Source organism: Littorina saxatilis, linkage group LG4 (assembly GCF_037325665.1).
Source record: "Littorina saxatilis isolate snail1 linkage group LG4, US_GU_Lsax_2.0, whole genome shotgun sequence".
Lineage (NCBI taxonomy): Eukaryota > Metazoa > Mollusca > Gastropoda > Littorinimorpha > Littorinidae > Littorina > Littorina saxatilis.
Genome location: NC_090248.1, coordinates 4,779,220 through 4,806,487, shown reverse-complemented (window position 1 = coordinate 4,806,487; position 27,268 = coordinate 4,779,220). Strand labels below are relative to the sequence as shown.

Here is a 27,268-nt window from a genome sequence, read left to right as displayed (position 1 = left end):
TGCCGCCTCAACTTTTACAAAAAGCCGGATATGACGTCATCAAAGACATTTATCGAAAAAATGAAACAAAAATATCCGGGGATATCATTCCCAGAAACTCTCATGTCAAATTTCATAAAGATCGGTCCAGTAGTTTAGTCTGAATCGCTCTACACACACACACGCACAGACAGACAGACACACACACATACACAATGACCCACGTCTCGATTCCCCCTCTATGTTAAAACATTTAGTCAAAACTTGACTAAATGTAACAAGTCGCGTAAGGCGAAAATACAATATTTAGTCAAGTAGCTGTCGAACTCACAGAATGAAACTGAACGCAATGCCCTTTTTCAGCAAGACCGTATACTCGTAGCATCGTCAGTCCACCGCTCATGGCAAAGGCAGTGAAATTGACAAGAAGAGCGGGGTAGTAGTTGCGCTAAGAAGGATAGCACGCTTTTCTGTACCTCTCTTTGTTTTAACTTTCTGAGCGTGTTTTTAATCCAAACATATCATATCTATATGTTTTTGGAATCAGGAACCGACAAGGAATAAGATGAAAGTGTTTTTAAATTGATTTCGACAATTTAATTTTGATAATAATTTTTATATATTTAATTTTCAGAGCTTGTTTTTAATCCGAATATAACATATTTATATGTTTTTGGAATCAGCAAATGATGGAGAATAAGATAAACGTAAATTTGGATCGTTTTATACATTTTTATGTTTTTTTACAATTTTCAGATTTTTAATGACCAAAGTCATTAATTAATTTTTAAGCCACCAAGCTGAAATGCAATACCGAAGTCCGGGCTTCGTCGAAGATTACTTGACCAAAATTTCAACCAATTTGGTTGAAAAATGAGGGCGTGACAGTGCCGCCTCAACTTTCACGAAAAGCCGGATATGACGTCATCAAAGACATTTATCAAAAAAATGAAAAAAACGTTCGGGGATTTCGTACCCAGGAACTCTCATGTCAAATTTCATAAAGATCGGTCCAGTAGTTTAGTCTGAATCGCTCTACACACACACACACACACACACACACAGACACACACACACACGCACATACACCACGACCCTCGTTTCGATTCCCCCTCGATGTTAAAATATTTAGTCAAAACTTGACTAAATATAAAAAGAGCACTAAACTATCAGACGTGAAAAGTGTTCTATTTACCCATCAAGCGGGAATGGACCTGGTGCCTAAACGTTTTCACAGAAAAGGCATTTCGGAGGGGTAGGGGTGTGGACGCTCCTGAGAAGGCTAAACTTGACTTATACAAGTCTACACGAGGGATAGGAGGGGAACAGATTCTGGGACAGAAAGAGACAGAGAGAGTCAGACAGAGAGACAGACGGAGAGACAGAGAGAGAAAGGCAGACAGACTCGGACAGAGATGCAGAAAAAAGATAAGGTTAGGTTCACTTACTTTCTCGGATTGATTCCCACCAGAAAACAAGAGTTGTCTTTCCAGTCAGATAAGTTTACATAGGCATCAACCTGTGTGTACTGTAACGTTGTTTTAGAGGTAGAATGTCCTTGTCAACATCATCCAATCCAAAACCTGTTGCAGACTGTGTCGACGGGTACTACGGGTCTGCCCCTACCTGCATCATGTGTCCAGGGACGTGTTACAACAACACACCGTGTGACAAGACCACCGGTCACTGTGACGAGTGTCCACCTGGGAAAAAGGGCGACACGTGCAATGAAGGTATGTTCGAATGGTAGTCAGAAAAAGTTAGTACATGTAGGTGATTGAATGGTCCTCTGTACACGTGTAATGAAGGTATGTTTGAATGGTAGTCAGAAAAAGTTAGTACATGTAGGTGATTAAATGGTCCTCTGTACACGTGTATATAGCGTAGTGGGGAACTGATAATGTAAGGACACTTATTTCAAGAATTTGGCTTTTGTTACATGAAGTAAATTATTGCATGCACTTCTCAATACCACTGACTACGCAGCTTTCAGGTTCGAGATATTTGCCGCAATGAACACAGTACGCACAGCACTTTGCTATGAGTCGTCATGTTCCTTCGAAAGCCCTGTGTAGCTGTCTTCTTCTCTTCAGTCAGCGTTATATTTAACCTTATGATCGTTATTGTTGTCCATAGTAATAATACGATGATTTTCAGAGTGTCCAGGTGGTCAGTACGGTCCGTCCCGCTGCTCTCTGTCCTGTGGTCAGTGTGACGACCGACAACAGTGTCACCCCGTCACTGGACACTGTCCTCGCTGTCACCCGGGATTCTACCCCCCGCTGTGTAACGAAAGTAAGTTTGTATTATTCTTAGATAACAATAAGCAGTCCCAAAATAGCAATTGCATGTCGTTATATATATAATTATATCCCACACAAGAACACAATGAGGCCGTGTCTCGCAGCTCGCAGCGCCAACGTTCTGATTGTGCAACATATTTCTGACAGTTGGTTAGCATTTTATCTCCCTAAATTCTGGAAATTGGATTCGGAATTCATGACTTTTTCAATGAGAAGTGTATAGGTTGATTCTGCATAGTCGATGATATTTTGTTCTGTTTGATAAACTACCTACAGTTTGTTACAACCGATATGCTGATGTGGAGTTTGTTTGTTCGAAAACACCGTGCTTCTTGTCAAATGCTTATCTATAGGCCTATATTTCTCCTCAATCGTTGACATATGTATTGTTAAAATAAAGAGATTGTAAATGATTGTCAGTTTATGAGAACACCTTGTACGACCCTCCTTGGAAATGTAATCTGTCGTCTTTGATTTACTTTTTGAAATGTGCACACATGCAGCTTGTGATGACACCTATGGACAGAACTGCAGTGAGAGTTGTGGTCAGTGTAAAGGGGGACAACCGTACAACACAACGACAGGCAGCTGTACCGCAGGCTGTGAGCCAGGATACACCGGAGAGCTGTGTAATGACAGTAAGTAGTGTGTACAAACCATCTACTTTTCTGAAACGCTCAAACATCGGGCACGGATAGGCTGCTATGGCGTTCCAAAAAATAAATGATTCTATCACACGTCAGTTAACTCTCGAGTTTCAAAGACTAGGATACTCTATTCTAACACTATTCTAATTGTTCGACCACATGTTTGCTAGAACGTCACGTTTCCGCAATTCTTTTGTTCCCAGAGCTATCCATACTTTCAACCAATCACATGTTAGAGGCCTCTATCATGTTTCTCTGTCATAATTATTACTGTACTCTGTTGCTGGGTTATCTGTAATGTATGTATTTTTAGTAACTGTATTACCGTAGTTCAAATGTGCGGTGTTCTAGTCGACATGTGGTGCTTTGTATACCTTGGGTGTGCGTGGATGTGGAGGTGGACTCTTGGACGTCTTTTTGTTATTGGAATTATGGTTTTTGTTAAATTGTATTGCTGTTGCTGTTGCTGTTGTGTGAGTGAGTTGTGTGTTGGCAGACTTGACGGATGACTGTTTGCGTTAGTGAGACTGTGATCATACTCATAATAACCATACTCACTTATTTTCTTATGATGTTTTTATTTTTTTTAAATTTTTTTATTATGCATTCTTATTCTTTTGATTGGAAATGAGTATTATTACAATATAATTTCCATATGGATTAATCAATTTGAGTTGAGTTGAGTTGAGTTGAGTTGTTTAATCGTACTCTTGCGGGGCTGTTTGGCGAAGAATGTAACCAACATTATCCCATGACCTGCCTCTTTGTCTCTGTTAGCTGAGGAGGTGATTATTCTGGATAATCCATCACAACCATATGGATAATCCATCACAACCGAGTCTCGATCTTACCTGTCATTGGTCATTGTCTTTGATCTCAGAGTACAATTGATTAATTTATAGAGGCCATCTGCATATTTATCGTTAACTCGGAGACTACTTTCTTTACCAAAACGATTGAAATATTCTGCGGTATAAAAGTCGAACTCACGTTTAGCTAACGATCTACTTACATTTTAACATTGAAGAAATAAAGAAAACACATAATCTGCTGGGGTGAAAAGAGCTGAGTGAAGATTATGAGTTGGCCGAAGCGGTGAGAGAGAGAGAGAGAGAGAGAGAGAGAGAGAGAGAGAGAGAGAGAGAGAGAGAGAGAGAGAGAGAGAGAGAGAGAACAAGAACAATGACAATTCTTTATTTAACGAGGGTAATAGAGTAAGCAGTGATCTGCTTTTTTACATCTGGCCCTCGCCCTAAAGAGGGACTAGTCTAAAATTACTAAAGAATAAGCAAGTAAAGAAAACTACTGCTACATGATTATAATAAAATGAAAGTAAGAACGAGAGAGAGAGAGAGAGAGAGAAAGAGAAAGAGAGAGAGAGAGAGAGAGAGAGAGAGAGAGAGAGAAAGTGATAACGAACAAACACTGTTTCATTGTATAAGGATGCAGGTTAACGGTTAAATGGAAAGAACAGAAACATCTAGCTGAAATTAAAGAGACTAGGACGTCAACAAGATGAATATCAGTATAAAAAATTTAAATCGTTCCTCTTTACTTGACGAAAACCGTATCGGTGTTGAGAAAGCACTGGTGGAAAGGGGAGTGTTATATCAAACCCTTTGAATGATATCAGGTCGTGAATGCAAGTATTCAAACTAACTGCATTGATACAATGAGAGCTGAATGGAGCAAACCGCCCTGCAAGCGTGACATACATGACAATAATTCAAAACCAGGAAGTAAACTGTTTTAGTTTTGAAGGTTGGCAGAAGAGTGGTGCAGGGGAGGCCGGAAGGGGCTGGGGGTATTGGGGTCTTCTAGAGAGAAAAAACCCACTATTAACTATGTGCTGATTTAAATGACAGTATGCTATTCATGCAGTCATGGTGCCAGCTGTGTATCTGCATGCACTAAACCTCTGTTGGTATGTCAATGAGTCTATGTTAAAGTAAGCTCATGGATTTCATTAAGTATGATAATTGGCGCAAGCATGAAGCATGCAAGAATGGTACTTTTAAATACTGGATCACATTTTCCTTATAATCTGTTCTGTGTTTTAATATGTCATGAATTATAGTTACCACAACCCCAAAACACGGACCCCCACCCTCACCCACCCCTTCCACCCTCACCCCCTTCTTTTACCCCTCCTTCCACCTTCCCCAAGAAAGTGTAGACCAGACCATGGGACTTGCGCATAAAGAATACACGTAACGCTCCTGTGCACCTGACATGAGCTCCCGATATGCAAGCATTTCTTGAAGAATTATGTGCTCAACACGACACACTAAAACCTTTTGACTGTGGCTGGCAATTCGCCTGCTTGGGTTTGTTTGGAGTGTTTGTCTGCACACTGACAAGTGGAAAGAGTTTAAAGTAATAAAAACACGCTTTTGTCGTCGCCATTGTGTAAAAGCTTTGCTTGTGTCGCAAAAAGCCACTCCACACTAACGCCGCTACTTTTGTTGATTGATCTTCTCACCCAAATGTTGTTACAAACAGCTCCATAGTCCTGTCTTTAACATCCTTGTCGGGCGCGAAGGCAGATCCGTAGAGGTGGTCTACTCAGTGGTCTTGACAAATATATGTAGCACAGAGCGGTGCAGTGAATAGGTGGACCTGTTAAATCTGGGTTTTTTGATTTACCGTATATTTGTTTTTGTATTCTTTTTAAATAGTAGAAATGTGAGATAACCATGCATTCCAGAGAAATCCTGTTACTCGTGTCTTTGTGGTGTACAATTATCACAGCTGACCAAAATGTTGGTGAGTACAACTTTTTTGCTGTCATTGATTTCACATGTTAATTATACTCTAACAAATTGTACGACTATTTGAGCATGAGTTTACTTTTGCTTAGTATCTTCACTGACTCAACCTATCTCCTCCTTCTTGCCTTGTGCGTGTGCGTGTGTGTGTGTGTGTGTGTGTGTGTGTGTGTGTGTGTGTGATTGAGTGTGTGTGTGTATGTGTGGGTGTGTGCGAGTGTGTGTGTGTGTGGGTGTGTGTGATTGAGTGAGTGTGTGTGTGTGTGTGTGTATGTGTGGTGTGTGTGTGTGTGTGTGTGTATGTGTGTGTATGTGTTTGTGTGTGTGTGTATGTGTGTGTGTGTGTGAGTGTGTGTGTTAGAGTATGTGCAAACGTGATTGCAGGCATACGGCGCGCGTGTGTGTGCGAGTCGACTTTTCTTTTCCTTTGTATTATATTGACATACATGTACATTTCAATGTTCTATTATGCATTATGTATTCGTATAGGTAATGTTGTAGTTTGTAATACTGTATGATTGCGATTGACGATTGTCCTTTTATTGTCTCTATTTTTATGTCTTAGTTTAGCAGGGACAGATTGTAAGACTAGGCGTGAGCCTAAAATCTCCATCCTGGAGTAATAAAGTTCGTTCGTTCGTTCGTTCTCTCTCTCTCTCTCTCTCTCTCTCTCTCTCTCTCTCTCTCTCTCTCTCTCTCTCTCTCTCTCTCTCTCTCTCTCTCTCTCTCTCTCTCTCTCTCTCTCTCTCTCTCTCTCTCTCTCTCTCTCTCTCTCTCTCTCTCTCTGATTCTGTTCCTCTGACCAGTGGCATTTTCGCGAGTCTGTTATTTCATTTTGTTTAGGAATATATTGGTTGGATATATTGTGTGAATGAATTAAAAATGCCGAAGGCGCAGCGTGCTCTATGTTGTGCATTCTCTGGCAGTATTTCATGATTTTGTTTCTCTGCAACAATTAGTCTGATTTTGCCGTTACCTATTTGATTCAACAGACCTTCATCAACGTAAATATCTGTAGTTATTGGTTCTACCGAAGGGGTATTTGTCCAGCTATTGGGGATTGTGTGGATTATAGCGTTGTAATCTAACTGGAGTCCGGGGTAAGGTCCCACTGTCTGTTGTACTTCTTGACAAGTTAACAGTAGATTATTGACGCAGAGGTCTTGCATGTGCACAATTCCAGCTTTTCTCCACATTGGAAAAAATAGTGGCTTACCTTTATACCTTACTAAGTTATTGTTTCACAGGCCTTCTGTTGGTATGATGTTGGGAGGTTTATTTTGATTAATCTGCCCCAGCGTTTGAATAACATCTCTTAAAAAGACAGATTTCTTCTATCGAGGTGTTTTATTTCATTTACCTTGACCGATATATTAAAAGTCTAATGCTGACCTTGGAAGGGGTCCATAAGCGTGTCTGCTATTTTAACCCAGTGTTTGCCCTTTTCCTGTAAAAAATGTTAATGCCCATTTTGTTAAGAACATATTTTGTTGGTGCTCAATGTTTATCCATCCTTCTTCCGGTGGAAGGCTGAGGACCCCTCTTTTTATCTTTTCAAAGGCTCTTTTATTATCATATAGTTATGTTTCCAGAGAAATGTATACATATTCGTGTTAATTTGGCGAAGCACATTTTCCTGGAATGACAGAACTTGCAGTGCATGTGAGAACTGGAAAAGGAGCATAGTGTTTGCCAAAATAAATTTGTTCGTACAATGTTGAGTTTCGTCCTTGCCATTTGTTCGTATTATTCTTTCAACATTCTCAATTTTACCTTTCCAATTTTCTTCAATCAGAGAGGCTTCTTTTTCAGCAGAAAAATATATTCCTAAAATTGTATACATTCCAGACTTCATAGGTATGTTGCTCACTTGTCCATGTTCTCCTTTTCGTCTACCTAGCCACGTGACTTCTGATTTGTGTTTATCTAACTTGAGGCCAGAAAACTTCGCATATTCTTCTACTATAATTTGTATTGCCCTCTGAATACCATTTTCATATTTTAATGTAAGGCTTGTGTCATGAGCAAACAAGTCGCGTAAGGCAAATTTACAACATTTAGTCAATCGGTCGAACCCGTAGAATAAAACTGAACGCACTGCACATTTTTTCACCAAGACAAAACAGATTCGTCAATCCCCGCGGCACAAGGAAAACGCTCACTCTTCCCGTGCAACACAAAGTGAAAGTGACAAGCCAGAATAGCGTATTGCGGTAAGCAGGAAAGCGCGCTTTTCTGTATTCTTGTTAACTTTCTGAGCTTTTTTCTAATATAACATATTATATCCCATGACCTCCCTTCTTTGTCTCTGTTACTTCAGTATGGGTATATATGTTGTATTTTTATAGCTCAATAAATACATCATGGACTCCAAAAAATATATGATAGTGCAGATTCCGATTTGGGCAAAGGACTACTTTCCTCCCGACCTTTGACCTCGCGCCGAACAATGTGACACATTTGTATGAAGTTCTAAAATCGTATTGCACGGCTCAGAAAACCATATCAGTTGCACGCAAAAATGAATCTCAGAACTGATCTGATGTATGAGATGCAATAAGCAAAAGTTTCTTTCATTATGAAAGCAATGCAGGTCGAAAAAAAACGAACATTCAACTTACAAGATAACCAGATGCTAGCGAACCAAAACAAAAACACGAGTACCCTCCCCTTGCATCGTTAGCAGACGACTTTTGAGAATCTGTCAGTAGTGTGTTTTGGTGTGCGCCTTCAGCTATCAAACATCGGCTGTTTCACGTGTTTTGCGAGCAAGTCTACTCTTTTGCCTGGCTCTGCAGTAAGTCCACATATTTTTCCGTAATCCAGTCATATTCCTTCAAAATGCAATCAATCGGCGGTGACAGACGTGTCGGTCGCGTTTTCCTCTCACCCATACCAGTTTAAGTTCATCCATGCAAACACACTCGCAAAACAGTTTATCACGTAGATACATTTCAAATAGGGAGCAAATGGTTAAATCTAAACCTACATATTTGTTCCCTAAAATTTGCTTCTCTGTCAATAAGCCTAATTACACACGTTCGAGAAAAACAACGTGGAATCGATTCTGAATCGAGTAAGCCAAATGGGTCCCAAACCCTGAAACGCAAAACAAAAGAATTGTGCGCTTCAACTAAATTAATTTCTATTCGACTTCATTACTTTCTTGCAACTTATGAACCTTTACTTAAAGCTTTTAAATGGTCTGAAAGTAGTGTTACCGCGTACTTATCGATGCACTCATTCGTTTTATTTTTTCAGCGACGGTCACTTAGTTTAAGGTTGCAAAAGGGCTAAGTCTCGCTGGCAACAGTTTTACCCTGCACAGATCGCAACAGTGCCGCTAGTAGTCTACACTTTGTGTTTGATGGTAGAATGGGATATACAGATTACAACACTCGTGGTTTTTTATATGGCTTGTATTTCAGTCAAGACCCAGCGGGAATATCAATCGAGAGCCACTCGCCAGAGGCTCGTGTCTCCCGATGATATTCATCCGCTGGGTCTTGACTGAAATACAAGCCATATAAAAAACCACTCGTGTTGTAACCTATACATATCTAAATGTTTTTTTGGAATCAGGAAATGATAAAGAATAAGGTTAAATCTTTTTTGATCGATTTCTTAACAAATAATCGTAGTACTAATTAACCTATTTTGGTTAATTGTGATCACATTTTAAGAGTTGACATGACATGTATATATGTTTAGATTCAGAATTTGATGAAGAATACGATGAAGAATCTGAGCAAACTCATTAATCAATGTTTGAGCCTCCAAGTTGAAATGCAAAACCGAAGTCCGGGCTTTGTCGAAGATTACTTCACCAAAATGTCAACCAATTTGCGTAATAGTGCCTCCTCAACTTTCACAAAAAACCGGATATGATGTCATCAAGACATTTATCCAAAAACAGGAACAAAAATGTCTGGAGATATCATACTCAGGAACTCTCATGTAAAGTGTGATGAAGATCGGTCCAGTAGTTTATCTGAATCGCTCTACACACACACACACACACACACGCACACGCACACGCACACGCACACACACACACACACACACACACACTCACACACACACACACACATACACACACACACACACACACACACACACACTCACACATACACACACACACACACACACACACCACACCCTCATTGATTCCCAGTCAATGTTAAAACATTTAGTCTTAACTTGACTAAATGTAAAAAGCACCTGGCGTCGTGGTGGTGGAGGTGGTGGGAAAACCCGTCTTGTTGTTGTTAATCTTAGCAATACTCAACACGTAAATGATGTTGTACGACGCACAGTGAACGTGGCGATCAACAAAACCTACAGTCAGATCAGCACTTACCAAGCCAACGGAGCGGCCAGTAACGCTGCTGACGGCAACACAACAGGATTCTTGGAAGCGAACACCTGTAGCCACACGAACTCGACGCCTGGCGGGGTCGGTCTCCCATCCAACGTGTACCACTGGTGGGAGGTGGACCTGGGCAAGATCTACCCTGTACACAACATCACCGTCTGGGCACGCCAAGAATCAAATAGCCCCATTTGTACGTATCGTAGTATAGCTATATAGTTTGTATCTGGGTATAGGTATGCTTGAACATATCGGTTGACTCTGTTCTTTCATGTTAATAACAACTGCTTTTCCTTTTAATTGTACGTATGTATGGATAAGCTGGTAGATGAATAGATCATACGTGTTTAGATTTTAGCGCAAGGCAGGCTATAATCAAAATAAGGTAATTGAGAGTGAGTGTGTGTGTGTGTGTGTTTGTTTTTTAATTGCATAGGGTACGTGCGTGCATCATTATTCTTAAAACTCTGTCTGGCTTGTCGCATAACAACGTTACTAATGTTTCACATGATCTAAAAGTCCGAAATTATTGTTCTACATGAGTTAGCCCAAATCACCCAACGGTGTAAGTTGATGCGGTGATGTGTTTCTGAAATGTACCGTGTTTGTTGGTCTCATTAATTGCTTACACGGCTTTTAAAACGCCTTTAATAGCCTCTGAGAAGAATGACACCTACTCCGTTCAGCATGCCTTTTGTTTTACGGATAGTATGAATAGAGAAAAGAAATGGAACACGTTTTCTTTTGGCTAAATATGTCCTTTTCATTTGTATCAATTTGATGCTGAACAGTGTTCGACCGTCTGTACCCGTTCATGATCACGGTGGACAACAAGACTTGTGTGAACGTGACGTCACCACCGAACAACACCATCAGGAGCAACTCAGTGATGTGTTCTTCAGTCATGTACGGGCAGGTGGTGCGCCATGTTTATCGGTCTCCAACCGGCCTCAAAGACAAAGGAAAACTGACGGTGCTGGGTAATTGAAATCAAATAATGAACACTGACAGCATGCACAGCCGTAACCAACACCTTTTGCTCACAAGACATGTCAAATAAAGTGAAAAATAGCAACGACTTACCATTGTGCACTCCCGTGTCGAGCTAAAACTTAAGTTGCGGCACAATTTCGCTTCTTGCACATCTGGCTTGTTGACATGCATCAACGAAGGGGCCTCACTCTGGAAGAGTTTCCTTCTCCGATAAACATGGCGCTTACGGCTAAAAAAAAAAAACTCAGAAAAAATCTATTCTGCGTTCTTGATAGCAATTTCGTCCAGACTGACTCCAGCTTTTGCTTTTCTTATTTTTCTCTATCGTTCAAGCCCATAAAATCGAACAAAGCGGATTGCGTTTGGATTTCCCTCTTTGAGATGACTGAGATTGCCCCCCTTGGATCGTTCCGTGCCAAGACCAGTTTCAGTACTGGCCGGGTGTCTAAGATGGTTGTGTGCGTTGTGTTCCGGAATACAGAACGTGGCTGTAAAGAAGTGGACTATGCAAAGCAAATGTGGCGGTACCTCTCTGCGATGACACCTGAGAAGGTATCATTACAGACAGGTTTATGGCGATTTTACCGCCACATTGTGGAGATTGGTTATAATTATGGAAGTACACATTTGGTGTCGGTCTCCGCCACAAGTTGCGGAAAAGTTTTGAAACAAATTTGGAAAAAAGAACATATAACGTGGATGCATACAAATATATGGTATGCAAAAGTCGCAGAAATAAAATTCAGCGGCACGAACAACAACTCCAGGTGTGTGCTACACGATGTGTGTGACAGCGTGAGGAGTGTGAACAATATGTTGACGTGTGTTAAAACATCATTTACAGGTATCAGCATTGCCAACCTAAACTTTGAAACGTAAATGAAATTTATGACAAGTCATAAAACATGGTGTGCTTGGGCATACCTTCAACGTGTATCGTTTTACAGCCTCTATCAGAAACACAATATGATTCCTTTTCTGTTGTTGTTGTTGTTGTTGTTGTTGTTGTTGTTGTTGTTGTTGTTGTTGTTGTTGTTGTTTATATGATATGTATCTATTTGATTTTTATATTTATTTATTTGTTTATGGATTATTCAATTATTCAGTTACAGTGACAGAGAGACAGAAAGACAGTGTATGAGAGAGAGAGAGAGAGAGAGAGAGAGAGAGAGAGAGAGAGAGAGAGAGAGAGAGAGAGAGAGAGAGAGAGAACAAACAATCACTCTTTTTTATTGTAAAAGGATACAGGTTAACGGTTGAATGGACAGAACACAACCATCTAGCTGAAATTAAAGAGACTAGGACGTCAACAAGATGAATATCAGCATGGCATTTTAAAATCGTTCCTCCTTACTTGACGTAAACCGTGTCGGTGTTGAGAAAGCACTGATGGAAAGGGGAGTGTTGTATCAAACGCTTTGAATGATATCAGGTCGTGAATGCATGTATTCAAACTAACTGCATTGATACCATGAGAGGTTCAAACTAACTGCATTGATACCATGAGAGGTTCAAACTAACTGCATTGATACCATGAGAGGTTCAAACTAACTGCATTGATACCATGAGAGGTTCAAACTAACTGCATTGATACCATGAGAGCTGAATGGAGCAAACCGTGCAAGCGTGACATACATGAACATAATTCAAAACCAGGAAGAAAACTATTTTAGTTTTGAAGGTTGGCAGAAGAGTGGGGCAGAAGAGGCCGGAAGGGGGTGGGGGTATTGGGGTCTTCTGAGAAAAACAAAACGATGTCACACGCATTCCTTCTTTGCCACTACTAAAGCAAACGTGTGCAAGATTGTATGTTACACGCTTTAATGCCGAAATCAAATATTTTGATCATGCATTTATTTCTGAACATGTTTATCTTCACATACATTCAGTCACTACCTTAAACACTTATGTTTTCAGTATTCATTTCAAGTGATCACGAACGTAGAAAAATGGGTATCAAAGTGTTGTTACATTTTGTTGTGCATTCTGAATAGTGTCGTGGTTGACTGAAAAAGAATAACACCAACCCCGTTCTCCTGTATATAACTGAAAGCCACATCTTCTTCTTCATTCAATTTCTGTTTTCAAAAGCTTTGTCAACTTTCCACTTACACGACACGGTCCCTTTACCAAGCTTCAATTAAGAACCCTGAATACGAAAGGTCAAAACAAAACCATAGGTACTACTGTCACTATCGTCGTCTGCAACGAAAACCGAAAATGGCGAAACGATTTGCAACGTACACAGAGGACGAAATTTCAAAGAAAAGATCGAACCTTACACCTGCGACTAGGAAAAGTTGCATAGACAGTTCCGTGCGGATCTCACCACGTATCAACGCCCTACATCCGATGCTCAGGACCTACAGATAGGTAACGCTTTGGCGATTGAGGCTTCGTCTTCAGGTCTAACACGCACGCAGACAGTCAGGCAGGTCTAATCTGCACCAGCCGTGTTGGAAGGTTTTGATTTAGAAACACTCGAATGTTACTTCGACGAGATAAACGAACCAAAAGTCAAAAGTGTGCCCCAAATTCGGAAAACATTCTTTCAAAACGGCACTGTAAAAACCATCAACATCACTGTGAGAAAATAAACAATACAAACACAACCAGTTCCCCTGTGGAACATTTCGGGTGGACTTTCCCACGACCTGACCTACAAGGTGACCCCCCAAAAAAGAGTACCCAAACAAAACGTCATAAATTGAACCAAAATAAAGCAATCTTCATAAAATTTATTTACACACACAAGTGGCCTCTGCATGATTTGCACAGAAAATTTTAGCGTTCTAGCTTGTCTTTTAGGAAAGTTATGCTCATTCTACAGAACATGCTCCAAATGGCCTCCGCGCCGATTCAGGCAAACTTGAACTCGCCGCGCAAAGTTATCAATCACCCGCACACACTCCTGTTGCGAGATTCCGCGAATGGTTGTTGTGATGGCTCGCTTGAGTTCTGCGATTGTCTGTGGGTTGTTCCTGTAGACGTTGTCTTTCAGGAACCCCCAAAGATAGAAATCTGGGTGATTTAAATCCTGGGGAGGCCATTTGGAGCATGTTCTGTAGAATGAGCATAACTTTCCTAAAAGACAAGCTAGAACGCTAACATTTTCTGTTGAAATCATGCAGAGGCTACTTGTGTGTGTAAATACATTTTATGAAGATTGCTTTATTTTTGTTCAATTGATGACGTTTTGTTTGGGTACTCTTTTTTTTGGGTCACCCTGTACAAAAATCCTCCGTGTTCGTTCGCGCTTTGCATTCAATCTGTGTTAGTGCGCGTGTGTGTTTGTGTATTTAGCTTTCGTTGGTATGTGCTGTTTGGTTCAAAATGAGTTTATCTTTTTTCATTGAAAGATTCAGAAACGTTGGTTGATACTTTGTTGAATGCATTCAACCAGAAAAGACACGAAACGCATTGAATCTATTTTCTGCGCGCATGCGTGTGTAGGGTATGTGTAAAAGGGCAATTGTGTTTTTCAGTCTTGTTTTGTGCCTGTTATTTCGTCCCCAAAAACTCATTTCTGTCTTTCTATGCCTATGCTGTGAGACATAATCGCCATTACGAGTTAGTCGTGTGACAGATAATCTTCTTGCACACTCAACTGCTGCTGTCTCACTCCGACTACGCCGTCGTGAGACATCTACAGTCTCGTGTGCAAGAAAACTCTCTGTCACACGACTAACTCGTAATAGCGGGTACTATTACATATGTGCTGCTTTGAATCACAATATGCTATTCATGCAGTCATGGTGGCAGCTGTGTATCTGCATGCACTACGCCTCTGTTGGTATGTCAATGAGTCTATGTTACAGTAAACTCATGGATTTCATTAAGAATCAAAATTGGCACAAGCATGAAGCACATGCAAGAATGGTACTTTTAAATACTGGATCGAATTTTCCTTATAATCTGTTCTGTGTTTTGTTGAGTCATGAATTATAGCTACCACAACCCCAAAACACGGACCCCCACCCTCACCCACCCCTTCCACCCTGACCCCCTTCTTTTACCCCTCCTTCCACCTTCCCCAAGACAGTGTAGACCAGACCATGGGACTTGCGCATAAAGAATACACGTAACGCTCGTGTGCGCCTAACATGAGCTCCCAATATGCAAACATTTCTTGAAGAATGATGTGCTTAACACGATACACTAACACCTTTTGACTGTGGCTGGCAATTCGCCTGCTTGGGTTTGTTTGAAGTGTTTGTGTGCACACTGAAAAGTGGAAATAATAAAAATAAAAACACGCTTTTGTCGTCGCCATTGTATAAATGCTTTGCTTGTGTCGCAAAAAGCCACTACACACTAACGCCGCTGCTTTTGTTGATTGATCTTCTCAACCAAATGTTGTTACAAACAGCTCTGACTTCCTTGTCGGGCGCGTAGGCAGATCCGTAGAGGTGGTCTACTCAGTGGTTTGACAAATATATAGCAGTGAAGTGAATAGTTGGACCTGTTAAATCTTGGTTTTGTTATTTACCGTATATTTGTTTTTGTATTCTTTTTAAATAGTAGAAATGTGAGATAACCATGCATTGCAGAGAAATCCTGTTACTCGTGTTTTTGCGTTGTACAATTATCACAGCTGACCAACATGTTGGTAAGTACAATTTGTTTGCTGTCTTTGATATCACATGTGAATTATACTCTAACAAATTGTACGATTATTTGAGCATGAGTTTACTTTTTGCTTAGTATCTTCACTGACTCAACCTATCTCCTCCTTCTTGCCTTGTGCGTGTGCGTGTGCGTGTGTGCGTGTGTGTGTGTGTGTGTGTGTGTGTGTGTGTGTGTGTGTGTGTTTGGCTCACATTGAAATGAACAAGTTTGGTGAAGAAAATACCTTGTTTATGAACATTAATTAGTGAATGTTATCGTACAGAGGGAATGCTTTTTCCCCACCTCTCCATTGCTTTGAAGGATCTATGTCTCTATCTCTGTCTGTGTCTGTGTCTGTGTCTGTCTGTCTGTCTGTCTGTCTGTCTGTCTGTCTCTCTCTCTCTCTCTCTCTCTCTCTCTCTCTTTCTCTCTCTCTCTCTTTCTCTCTTTCCAAAACACTGTACTTTCAAAAAAAGTACTTTCCAAGAGGCTTTGCTTGTTGTCCAGAATAAAACGCTTCTTGAACATACATGGCAGGCAGCTCTTATTTAACGCTCACATTCAATTAAACATTGACTATGTGTCAACGTTATGGGAATGTGCTAGTGCAAACACTCTGAAACCTTTGTTTAGTTTACATAAAAGAGCAATCACAGTTATTGTATTACAAGTCTCCGTTTTCAACGAAGATTATCAACTTTTAAACATCCTTCCTCTTAAGTCAAGATTAATGTACAAAAAAGGCGTTTTGATGCATACACTCATTATTGGAAGAGTGCCAGAACCTCTTTCTACTCAATTCACTTCCCACAATTTGAGAGACCCAACAAAAATGTATGCTTCTCTGCCTCGTATAGATCTTTTCAAATCTAGCCTGATTTTTTCGGGAACTAATCTTTGGAATTCACTTCCAAGCTTTCTTAGACATTTCGTCAATGCCAAGACTTTCAACGACAGATATTTGTCATTCCTCAGTCATGGTAGCCTACATTTCGTTCTCATTTAGCCTGAACATGTTAATATGTCTGATGCCTTGTCTGATTATACCTTTCACACGTTTCTGTAGATAAACGTACTTCATTGATTTTATGGCATGTCTTATGTAAATGTGCTAAATGCATGGTTATTACTTGCTACGTAGTTGTTTCTTGTATACTATTCCCCAAACCACGAAGACTGTGTATGTGCTTTTGCTTGTTCGAAACTTGTGTTCATTATGCATTTGATCATCAATCAATATGAGGCTAAAATCGCGCGTATTCCGTGGGTACAGTTCTAAGCGCAGGGATTTTTTTATTTTATTTTTATTTTATGCAATTTATATCGCGCACATATTCAAGGCGCAGGGATTTATTTGTTTTATGTTTATTTGTGTGGATGTCTTTTGTTTATTTGTTTGGTTGCTTGTTTGTTTTCTTGTTTGTTTGTTTGTTTGTTTGTTTGTTTGTTTGTTTGCTTTGATGTTTGAGTCATTTTTGTCATTTATTTGTTTGTTGTTGTTTTGTTTTGTTATTTTAACATTTATTAGACGTATTATCATTAGATTAGTCTTTCCAATGGGCGAGGGCTGGGTGTAAAAAAAGCACCTGTTTGCTTATTCCATTACCCTCGTTAATACAGAATGTGTCTGGTCTTGTCTTATCTCTCTCTCTCTCTCTCTCTCTCTCTCTCTCTCTCTCTCTCTCTCTCTCTCTCTCTCTCTCTCTCTCTCTCTCTCTCTCTCTGTCTCTCTGTCTCTGTCTCTGTCTCTCTGTCTCTGTCTCTCTCTCTTGGTAATAAAGTTCAGTTTCAGTTTCAGTTTCTCTCTCTCTCTCTCTCTCTCTCTCTCTCTCTCTCTCTCTCTCTCTCTCTCTCTCTCTCTCTCTCTCTCTCTCTCTTAAATTATCTTCTATTTCTTCTTGTTATTAATCGAGTTACCCTCAATGGGCGAGGGCGTGTGTACAATTGAAAGATAACTCACTGATTAACAGGCGCATAGTAAAGATCATCGCGAAAGTAGAATTATCATAGTATCATTATGTACGTGTTCTGTGTCAAGTATCTATCATTAACATACTGACAACTGACATAAATGTGTCATGCACAGAAAATGTTGCGATGGAGAAGAAATACAGTCAGAGCAGCAATTATGGTACCAAAGATCGGTCCAGTAACGCTGCCAATGGCAACACCAGTGGACACTATGACACAAACAACTGTATCCACACAAAACCATATGAAACAGGAACCCACTGGTGGCAGGTGGATCTGGGCGGGGCGTACCCTGTCTACAACATCACCGTCTGGGGACGCGCCAACTATTGTACGTACATGGCTGGATCGGAAAGGGGGATGGGGTTCACAAAGCCCCCCCTCCCCACTCTCTATCCCGTCAAACGCACTTTGTTTTCCTCAAAAACAGACCCGGAATACCCCTTTCAAATGCTATTTTTGTAACAGCATCTAATGGACCTTGAGCCCTCCCGCCACCCAATGCCTGGCCATTCCCTGTATCCCATCCCCGTCTAGTTTTCTTCATTGCAATGACATCAAGTGCTTCTTAAAGACTTCATGGTTGAAGTATTTGAACCCAAAGAGAGAGAGAGAGAGAGAGAGAGAGAGAGAGAGAGAGAGAGAGAGAAAGAGAGAGAGAGAGAGAGAGAGAGAGAGAGAGAGAGAGAGAGAGAGAGAGAGAGAGAGAGAGAGAGAGAGAGAGAGAGAGAGAGAGAGAGAGAGAGATGTAATGCTTTTGGAGCACGTCTTCCTTTAGCAATGTACATGCATGTCGTTTTTTCGCTGGACAGGGAATAGCACTAACAGCCGTCTGTACCCGTTCACCATTACTGTGGACGGTCAGACCTGTGTCAGCGTGACGTCAGCAGCAAGCAACAGGGAGAACTCAGTCACGTGTTCTTCAGTGATGTACGGACGGGTGGTGCGTCTTAACGTAGCAATGCCCGGTCGGATGCTGAACCTGTGTGAATTTCAGATATTAGGTAAGCTAACAACAATACACTAAAGTCATTAATCTACTAGACAAAATATCAATAGAATTTCAGAATGAAACAAATGTGCAACATCTCCTTCTTGCCTTGTGTGGTTGTGTGTGTGTGTGTGTGTGTGTGTGTGTGTGTGTGTGTGTGTGTGTGTGTGTGTGTGTGTGTGTGTGTGTGGCTTACATTTGAATGAACAAGTTTGGTGAAGAAAATACCTTGTTTATGAAAATTAATTAATGAATGTTATCGTACAGAGGGAATACTTTTTCCCCACCTCGTTCACTATGCGCTTCGTTCAATAATGAATGTTCTCGATTTGCTCTATAAATCCCTTAGTGCACTGGGATGTCTCAATAACCTAACAAATAAACTTATCTGACAAAACGTCAGGTAGCTCGCTCGGAAGACACAAACAAGGCAATGATTCATATTATGCAATTGCTCATTGGCAAAAAGGATGAGTTGATTGAAAACCGGTTACATTTTAGGACCGAAATTTATTACTTGTGAAGATTTACGAAAGGTATGCTACTTTTGAGATAGAGGGCATGTAAAATCGCCACATGACGAAAACGAATTTATGGCTGTTGAAAGGACGTGTGTGTTTGATATTCTGAGCAAAATAGTTGTTGTTACATACATAGTTTGAACAGTCATATTTAATCGACAACAAGACTACGGGATTGTGTTCATTAGAAGGGTTACATTAACAAATACGCTTGCAGCGCGTAAGTTTTCCGCAAATCAATCCATGTTTGCAAACACATAATCAGATCAATTACCTGTTGTTCCACATCGGACGCTGTTTAAATGGCTGATAACTCATAACAATTTGTGGTGATAACATCCGTATCAAGCATACACTATCATTGATGTCTCTCTTGCCAAACTGCAACCCAACCAGTGTCTCAGCCATGTTCCATGCTATGCTTTGGTGTCCACATACCTGTGTACGCAACTGTAATTCCACTGATCTCTTGTGCACGTGGTCTGTGTTTCTGACATTTTTCGCTAAAGGTGTTCGGTATGCTGGAATTTGTTTTCAGTATGCAAAGAGGGATTCTATGGTCTTGACTGTTCTACTTCTTGTGACACGAACTGTGACGGAGGGTGCAACAGGATTACTGGTCACTGCACACGTAAGTTTAAGCCTTGTCTGAGAATGAACGTTTTCCGGAAATAACGCTGTCAGGATTTGTAAGCGCTGTGGTAGAGTTGCGCCTCGCTTTAGGGTGACAAGCAATAGCATGTGGTCGACTCTTAAACCCACGATCGCAGCGAATAACTGACTTCGGTGTGCATGCTATTTTGGAACTAGGCTAAGAACGCAAGGCATTTAAAAATAAATGAAAATCCGACTGTGAAAAATTAACTTTCCTTTCATCGCAATCCAAAACAAGCGATGGGCGTGTACTAGGCACTACACCCTTAACACAGTATTTGACTAAACGTGGGCGTATATTCGATACTTGGCGATTACAAGGTGTTTTGCGGTACTTTGCGGTTTTTTTATCAACAGAAGTAGAAGGTATTAGGATTCGTGTGGGTTGCATGTTGTTGGTAATCCTGTACCTTACCAAACTGACCTCTGCAATCATCTGTATAATGCACAGTGAACGTGGCCAAAGGTAAGAAGTGCCGTCAGATCAGCACTTACAGCAACCGAGGAGCGGCCAGTAACGCTGCCGACGGCAACACGGACGGAGACTTGTTCGAAGGCAGCTGTAGTCACACGGCCGAGAATGACCCATCCGGCGTGAATCCCTGGTGGGAGGTGGACTTGGGCGGGACGTACCCTGTCTATGACATCACCGTCTGGGCACGTGATGGCAGAACTGGCAATATCGGCACGTACTGTGAGCACTTCTTAACAATTCCTGAGAATAATTCTTGACAAAATCTTAGTTGCAGTATATGCTCGTATGCATAACTCTTTCCGACAAAAAAAAGCAATTTGTTAACCTGTATTGTATGACTTGACTATGATAATCAGTAGTATTTGATTAATTGATTGATTGATTGTTTGATTGTTTGATTTATTGATTGTCTGATTGTCTGATTGTCTGATTGATTGATTGATTGATTGTCTGATTGATTGATTGTCTGATTGATTGATTGTCTGATTGTATGATTGTCTGATTGATTGATTGTCTGATTGTATGATTGTCTGATTGATTGATTGTCTGATTGATTGATTGATTGATTGTCTGATTGATTGATTGTCTGATTGATTGATTGTCTGATTGTCTGATTGTCTGATTGATTGATTGTCTGATTGATTGATTGATTGATTGTCTGATTGATTGATTGATTGATTGTTTGTCTGATTGTCTGATTGTTTGATTGATTGTCTGATTGATTGATTGTTTGTCTGATTGTCTGATTGTCTGATTGATTGTCTGATTGATTGATTGATTGTCTGATTGTCTGATTGTCTGATTGTTTGATTGTCTGATTGATTGATTGTCTGATTGTCTGATTGATTGATTGTCTGATTGTCTGATTGTCTGATTGATTCATTGTCTGATTGATTGATTGATTGATTGTCTGATTGTCTGATTGATTGATTGTCTGATTGATTGATTGTCTGATTGATTGATTGATTGATTGTCTGATTGTCTGATTGATTGATTGTCTGATTGATTGATTGTCTGATTGATTGATTGTCTGATTGATTGATTGTCTGATTGATTGATTGTCTGATTGATTGATTGATTGATTGTTTGATTGTCTGATTGATTGATTGATTGTTTGATTGTCTGATTGATTGATTGTCTGATTGATTGATTGTCTGATTGATTGATTGTCTGATTGATTGATTGTTTGATTGTCTGATTGTTTGATTGTTTAATTGTCTGATTGATTGATTGTCTGATTGTCTGATTGATTGATTGTCTGATTGATTGATTGTCTAATTGATTGATTGTCTGATTGATTGATTGTCTGATTGTCTGATTGTTTGATTGTCTGATTGTTTGATTGTCTGATTGTTTGATTGTCTGATTGATTGATTGTCTGATTGTCTGATTGTCTGATTGATTGTCTGATTGTCTGATTGATTGTCTGATTGATTAATTGTCTGATTGATTGATTGTTTTATTGTCTGATTGTCGATGTCTGATTGATTGATTGTTTGATTGTCTGATTGATTGATTGTTTGATTGTATGATTGTCTGATTGATTGATTGTTTGATTGTTTGATTGTCTGATCGATTGATTGTTTGATTGTCTGATTGTCTGATCGATTGATTGTTTGATTGTCTGATTGTCTGATTGATTGATTGGTTTAAACAAGTTTATTCAATAAATTCCATTGGTACTATTACCGCATACATGAAATACTAGAGGAATACCCCGGCGAAATCGCGAGACAGAGACAGACAGCGTGGCGGTTCATCACAATCACCTTTGCAGGCGAAGTCCTGTCAAACGGGATTGAGAATTTTAGAGCTTATTTCTTAGCCCTATATTATCTGTTGTGGCTTCTCAAATGCCAGAACATACAGACAGACAAAAGCCGCTAGACCCCATCACAAACAGAACTCTACAATCCACAGGTTTTTGCCCACACCCACACAAACACACACACAGAGAAGCCGTATATATATATGTATATCTATATCTATAAATATATAGAGATAGGTGAGAGTGTATTTTTCGCGTGGCTATAAATTGATTCGACCTTTTCACTTTGACAGTAAGAACAACTTACGGGTGCAAGGGAAGCGTTCTGGACAGCGCAGTGACATTCTAAAAATAGTATCTCAGAAACGGGAATTTGGGGTGAAGGGCGCGAGACAGAGACAGACAGCGTTGCGGTTCACCACAATCACCTTTGAAGGCGAAGTCCTGTCAAACGGGATTGAGAATTTTAGAGCTTATTTCTTAGCCCTATATTATCTGCTGTGGCTTCTCACATGCCAGAACATACAGACAGACAAAAGCCGCTAGACCACATCACAAACAGAACTCTACAATACACAGGTTTTTGCCCACACACACACACAAACACACACACACACAGAGAAGCCGTATATATATATGCATATCTGTATCTATAAATATATAGAGATAGGTGAGAGTGTATTTTTCGCGTGGCTATAAATTGATTCGACCTTTTCACTTTGACAGTAAGAACAACTTACGGGTGCAAGGGAAGCGTTGTGAACAGCGCAGTGGACAGCGCAGTGACATTCTAAAAATAGTAGTAACTTACAACTGAACGGGAAAGCCACACGAAGGAAGGGAGATAAACGCCAAACACTGGAGAAGATAAGGAAGAGTTACTTATAATGGTGAAATGAACACAAAAACCAAAATCAGTTCAGCGCTGCGCGCTGAGAGCACGTGTTGAAATATCTCATCGATGATATTGTGTCCGGGGTGTAGCTGAATACGGTGTCCAAATTTGAAAAAGATCCACCGAGAACTTTGGCGTTGTGATGTGGTGTAGCGGCTATGGTGTGTCGGTATGGGGGCCCGGGTAGCTGAGGTGGAACCAAAATAGCTGAGGTGGAACCAAAATCGGTTCAGCGCTGCGCGCTGAGAGCACGTGTTGAAATATCTCATCGATGAGGTTGTGTCCGGGGTCTCTCTGAATAAGCCCACCAAATTTGAAGCAGATCCATCGAGAACTTTGGCCGTGCATGGCGAATACACAAATACACAAACACACAAATACACAGACAGATACACAAACACACAGACAAACAGACACAAGTCGTATATATATATAGAAGGAACATGGAGCACAACAAGCTAGGCTTATAAGCGTACTCTTAAAAGCAAATGAAATTTGGCGGACGATTTTAATATAACAAATTTGAAATAATGTCAAAATAATAATAATAATAATAATCTGATTGATTGATTGTCTGATTGATTGATTGTCTGATTGTTTGATTGTCTGATTGATTACATATTTAATTGATTGATTGTCTGCCTGTTTGGTAGAGAGAGAGAGAGAGAGAGAGAGAGAGAGAGAGAGAGAGAGAGAGAGAGAGAGAGAGAGAGAGAGAGAGAGAGAGAGAGAGAGAGAGAGAGAGAGAGAGAGAATTGAATTGAAGATGACGATGATGATGATGATGACGATGATGATGATGATAATGATGAAGATGAGGCATGAAGAGCATACATGATATGTGGTTATTCATAAAATCAAATGCATACTATGCAGGTCATTATAAATACAAGCTGGTAGCAATCGAACATGTAGCAATAGTACAACACAAATATGTTCAGAACATACAATGCACAGCATATCTTTGACGTAATACTAAGTGTGGCAAATCAAAAGGCGTTAAACTACTCAGACATAAAGTGTTTTTTAACACATTTTTTAAAACTTTTTAATGACTTTAAGTGCTTAAAGGATGATGGAAGCGAATTCCAAACTGAAGTACCCAAAAAAGCAAGACCGGTCTTATACAGGTCAATTCGTGGAATCGGTGGGATCAAGTTGACCGACCCATATCTGTGGGTAGCTTTATTAAATAATGATGTAATGTAAATCGGCACTTTACCGTAATACAATGTATGCATGAAAATGGCTTTGTTTAGCTTGAGATGCTTTTCCAGTGGAAGAAAGTTAAGCATTTTTAATTTCATATCTGTTGATGCATTATCCTTTACGATGAGTTTGGCCGAGCGACGATAGAGAGAGTCTAACTTTTTCAAGTGGACATCAATGCTGCCATCCCAGAGCGTCGAAACATAATTAATGTGAGGCATTACATGAGCATGGTGGAACATTTCCAGAGTCCTTCTGTCCGTAAGAGAGAGAGAGAGAGAGAGAGAGAGAGAGATAGAGAGAGAGAGAGAGAGAGAGAGAGAGAGAGAGAGAGAGAGAGAGAGAGAGTCATGACCCACGATGTTGCTTACCTGGTCATTTCTTTACATAAGTGTTGTTTTACTGCTGAATAGGGAACGACCGTCTGTACCCGTTCACCATCACAGTGGACAACAAGACCTGTGTCAGCGTGACGTCACCACCCAGCACCAGGAACAACTCAGTGACGTGTTCTTCAGTCGTGTACGGACGGGTGGTGCGTCTCACCTTGGAAAGGACGGACCAGACGCTGACGCTGAACCTGTGTGAATTTCAAGTATTTGGTAAGCTGCTGTGAAAATATTACCATACCAGAACGAAATATAATACTACCAACATCATGACATCCTTGAAAACAGGAAACAACCTGTAAACTAACACGCTTGGATGTATAAATAATACATGCATTTTCTTTTGTAGAACTTATTTTCAGAATCCATGCTGTGTTACTTTAAGTAATGTAGAAGGAAGTAATGTAAAACAGTGGGGAATTGTGGCACTTTTGAGATAAAGACCTTTGCGAACCGTCACTCGACAAGGGCCGCCCTGTAAATCGTGCAAAACAAATCCCTGACTTGCACGAACAAAGAGTTTTGAATAATCATTCATTCGCTCGGCTTCCAGACGAGTGGACGTAAACTGATAGAACTATCAAGATAAGTTTTGTGTGAATATTTGTTTGTCTGTTCACTTAAAAGATCGATATCGAAATATCTGTGAATGAATTGTTTTGTCAATAACAAACGTTCCAACAACCTACCTATCTTCTTTTTTTATTCTGAATTTTGGAACGTTGGCAGTCTCTTTGTTTTTGGATTTGTTCATGGTTTACAGAATCAAATGCCTTGAGAAAATCAATAAAAGCAACATAACATGTGTGTCCTTTTCTGCTCAAACATTTCTGAGCTACTGCATAAAGAGTAAAATTGTGATCTGTGGTAGAATACTGTTTCCTAAAGCCAGCTTGATTTTCAGAAATGTTATCTTCCAGCCATGTATACAGTCTCGTGTTCAAAATTGAAGTATAACATTTAGCAATGACACTTAAAAGGGACACAGCCCTATAACTGTCCGCACAATGCTGATCTCCTTTTTTAAAGATAGGCACAACAATCGCCTTGGCCCATTGTTTTGGAAACAAACCTCAAACATTGCACTAAAAAAAACGTCAAAAATGTAATCACACAGTGGCCTCCTGTTCTGAGCATGTGTGCCTTATGGCCATCTGGACCTGCTGATTTTCCAGTGTTCAAATATAGTACAGATACAATAACTTCTGTTTTACATTTAGTCAAGGTTTGACTAAATGTTTTAACATAGATGGGGGAATCGAGACGAGGGTCGTGGTGTATGTGTGTTTGTGTTGTGTGTGTGTCTGTGCGTGTGTGTGTGTGTGGAGCGATTCAGAGTAAACTACTGGACCGATCTTTATGAAGTTTTACATGAAAGTTCCTGGGTATGATATCCACAGATTTGTTTTCATTTTTGGATAAATGTCATTGATGACGTCATATCCGGCTTTTTGTAAAAGTTGAGGCGGCACTGTCACACCCTCGTTTTTCAATAAAATTGATTGAAAATTTGGCCAAGCAATCTTCGACGAAGGCCGGACTTTGGTATTGCATTTCAGCTTGGAGGCTTACCAACTAATTCATGACTTTGGTCAATAAAAATCTGAAAATTGTAATTAAAATTATTTTTTTTATAAAACGATCCAAAATTACATTCATCTTATTTTTCATCGTTGTCTGATTCAAAAAAAACATATACATATGATCTATTCGGATTACAAACAATCTCTAAAAAAAAAAAATATAAAAATTAAGTAGATGTGCAACGCCAAGGCACTGCATACCCCAGCGAAAGACAAACCTCTCTCTCTCTCTCTTTCTCTCAAACACACACACACACGAACACACACACACACCCAAGTTACACACGTACACACATACACACTCACTCACACGCACTCACTCACTCTCTCACACACACTTCACTGTACACACAAAACACACCCCCATATATACGCACATATAGACAGACGGACATACACACCTTTACAAACAAACACACATACACACACACATACACTTACGCACACGCACAAACACAAACCAACCCTCCCACTCTCTCTCTCTCTCTTTCTCTCTCTCTTTATCTCTTATACAAACAGACACACACCCACACAAACACACACACACACACATGTACATACGCACGCATGTACGCACGCACACACACACACACACACACACACACACACATTGACTCACACAAATCTCATACACACAATACACACACTCATACGCACATAGACGGTTGGCCTAGTGGTAAGGCGTCCGCCCCGTGATCGGGAGGTCGTGGGTTAGAACCCAGGCCGGGTCATACCTAAGACTTTAAAATTGGCAATCTAGTGGGTGCTCCGCCTGGCGGCTGGCATTATGGGGTTAGTGCATGCTAGGACTGGTTGGTCCGGTGTCAGAATAATGTGACTGGGTGAGACATGAAGCCTGTGCTGCGACTTCTGCCTTTTGTGTGGCGCACGTTATATCTCAAAGCAGCACCGCCCTGATAATTATGGAAACAAACAAACAAATACGCACATAGACAGACGGACATACACACCTTTACAAACAAACACATATACACACTCATACACACACAAACATACACACAAACTCATGCACACACACACACACACACTCCGGTTGGTCCGGTGTCAGAATAATGTGACTGGGTGAGACATGAAGCCTGTGCTGCGACTTCTGTCTTGTGTGTGGCGCACGTTATATGTCA

At 40.3% G+C, this 27,268-nt stretch overlaps 1 protein-coding gene across 1 annotated transcript in view; it reads left to right on the top strand.

The window, feature by feature from the left end:
- The first annotated feature begins 15,275 nt into the window (after nt 1-15,275).
- Nucleotides 15,276-27,268, top strand: part of LOC138963809 (uncharacterized) — a 69,342-nt gene continuing 57,349 nt past the window's right edge. Inside the window, exons 1-6 of the mRNA XM_070335661.1 lie at nt 15,276-15,671; nt 17,757-17,972; nt 18,454-18,645; nt 19,692-19,784; nt 20,259-20,501; nt 24,568-24,756. Of these exons, the coding sequence (XP_070191762.1) occupies nt 15,602-15,671; nt 17,757-17,972; nt 18,454-18,645; nt 19,692-19,784; nt 20,259-20,501; nt 24,568-24,756 (1,003 nt within the window). The 5' untranslated portion in view covers nt 15,276-15,601. The remainder of the gene's footprint in view (nt 15,672-17,756; nt 17,973-18,453; nt 18,646-19,691; nt 19,785-20,258; nt 20,502-24,567; nt 24,757-27,268) is intronic.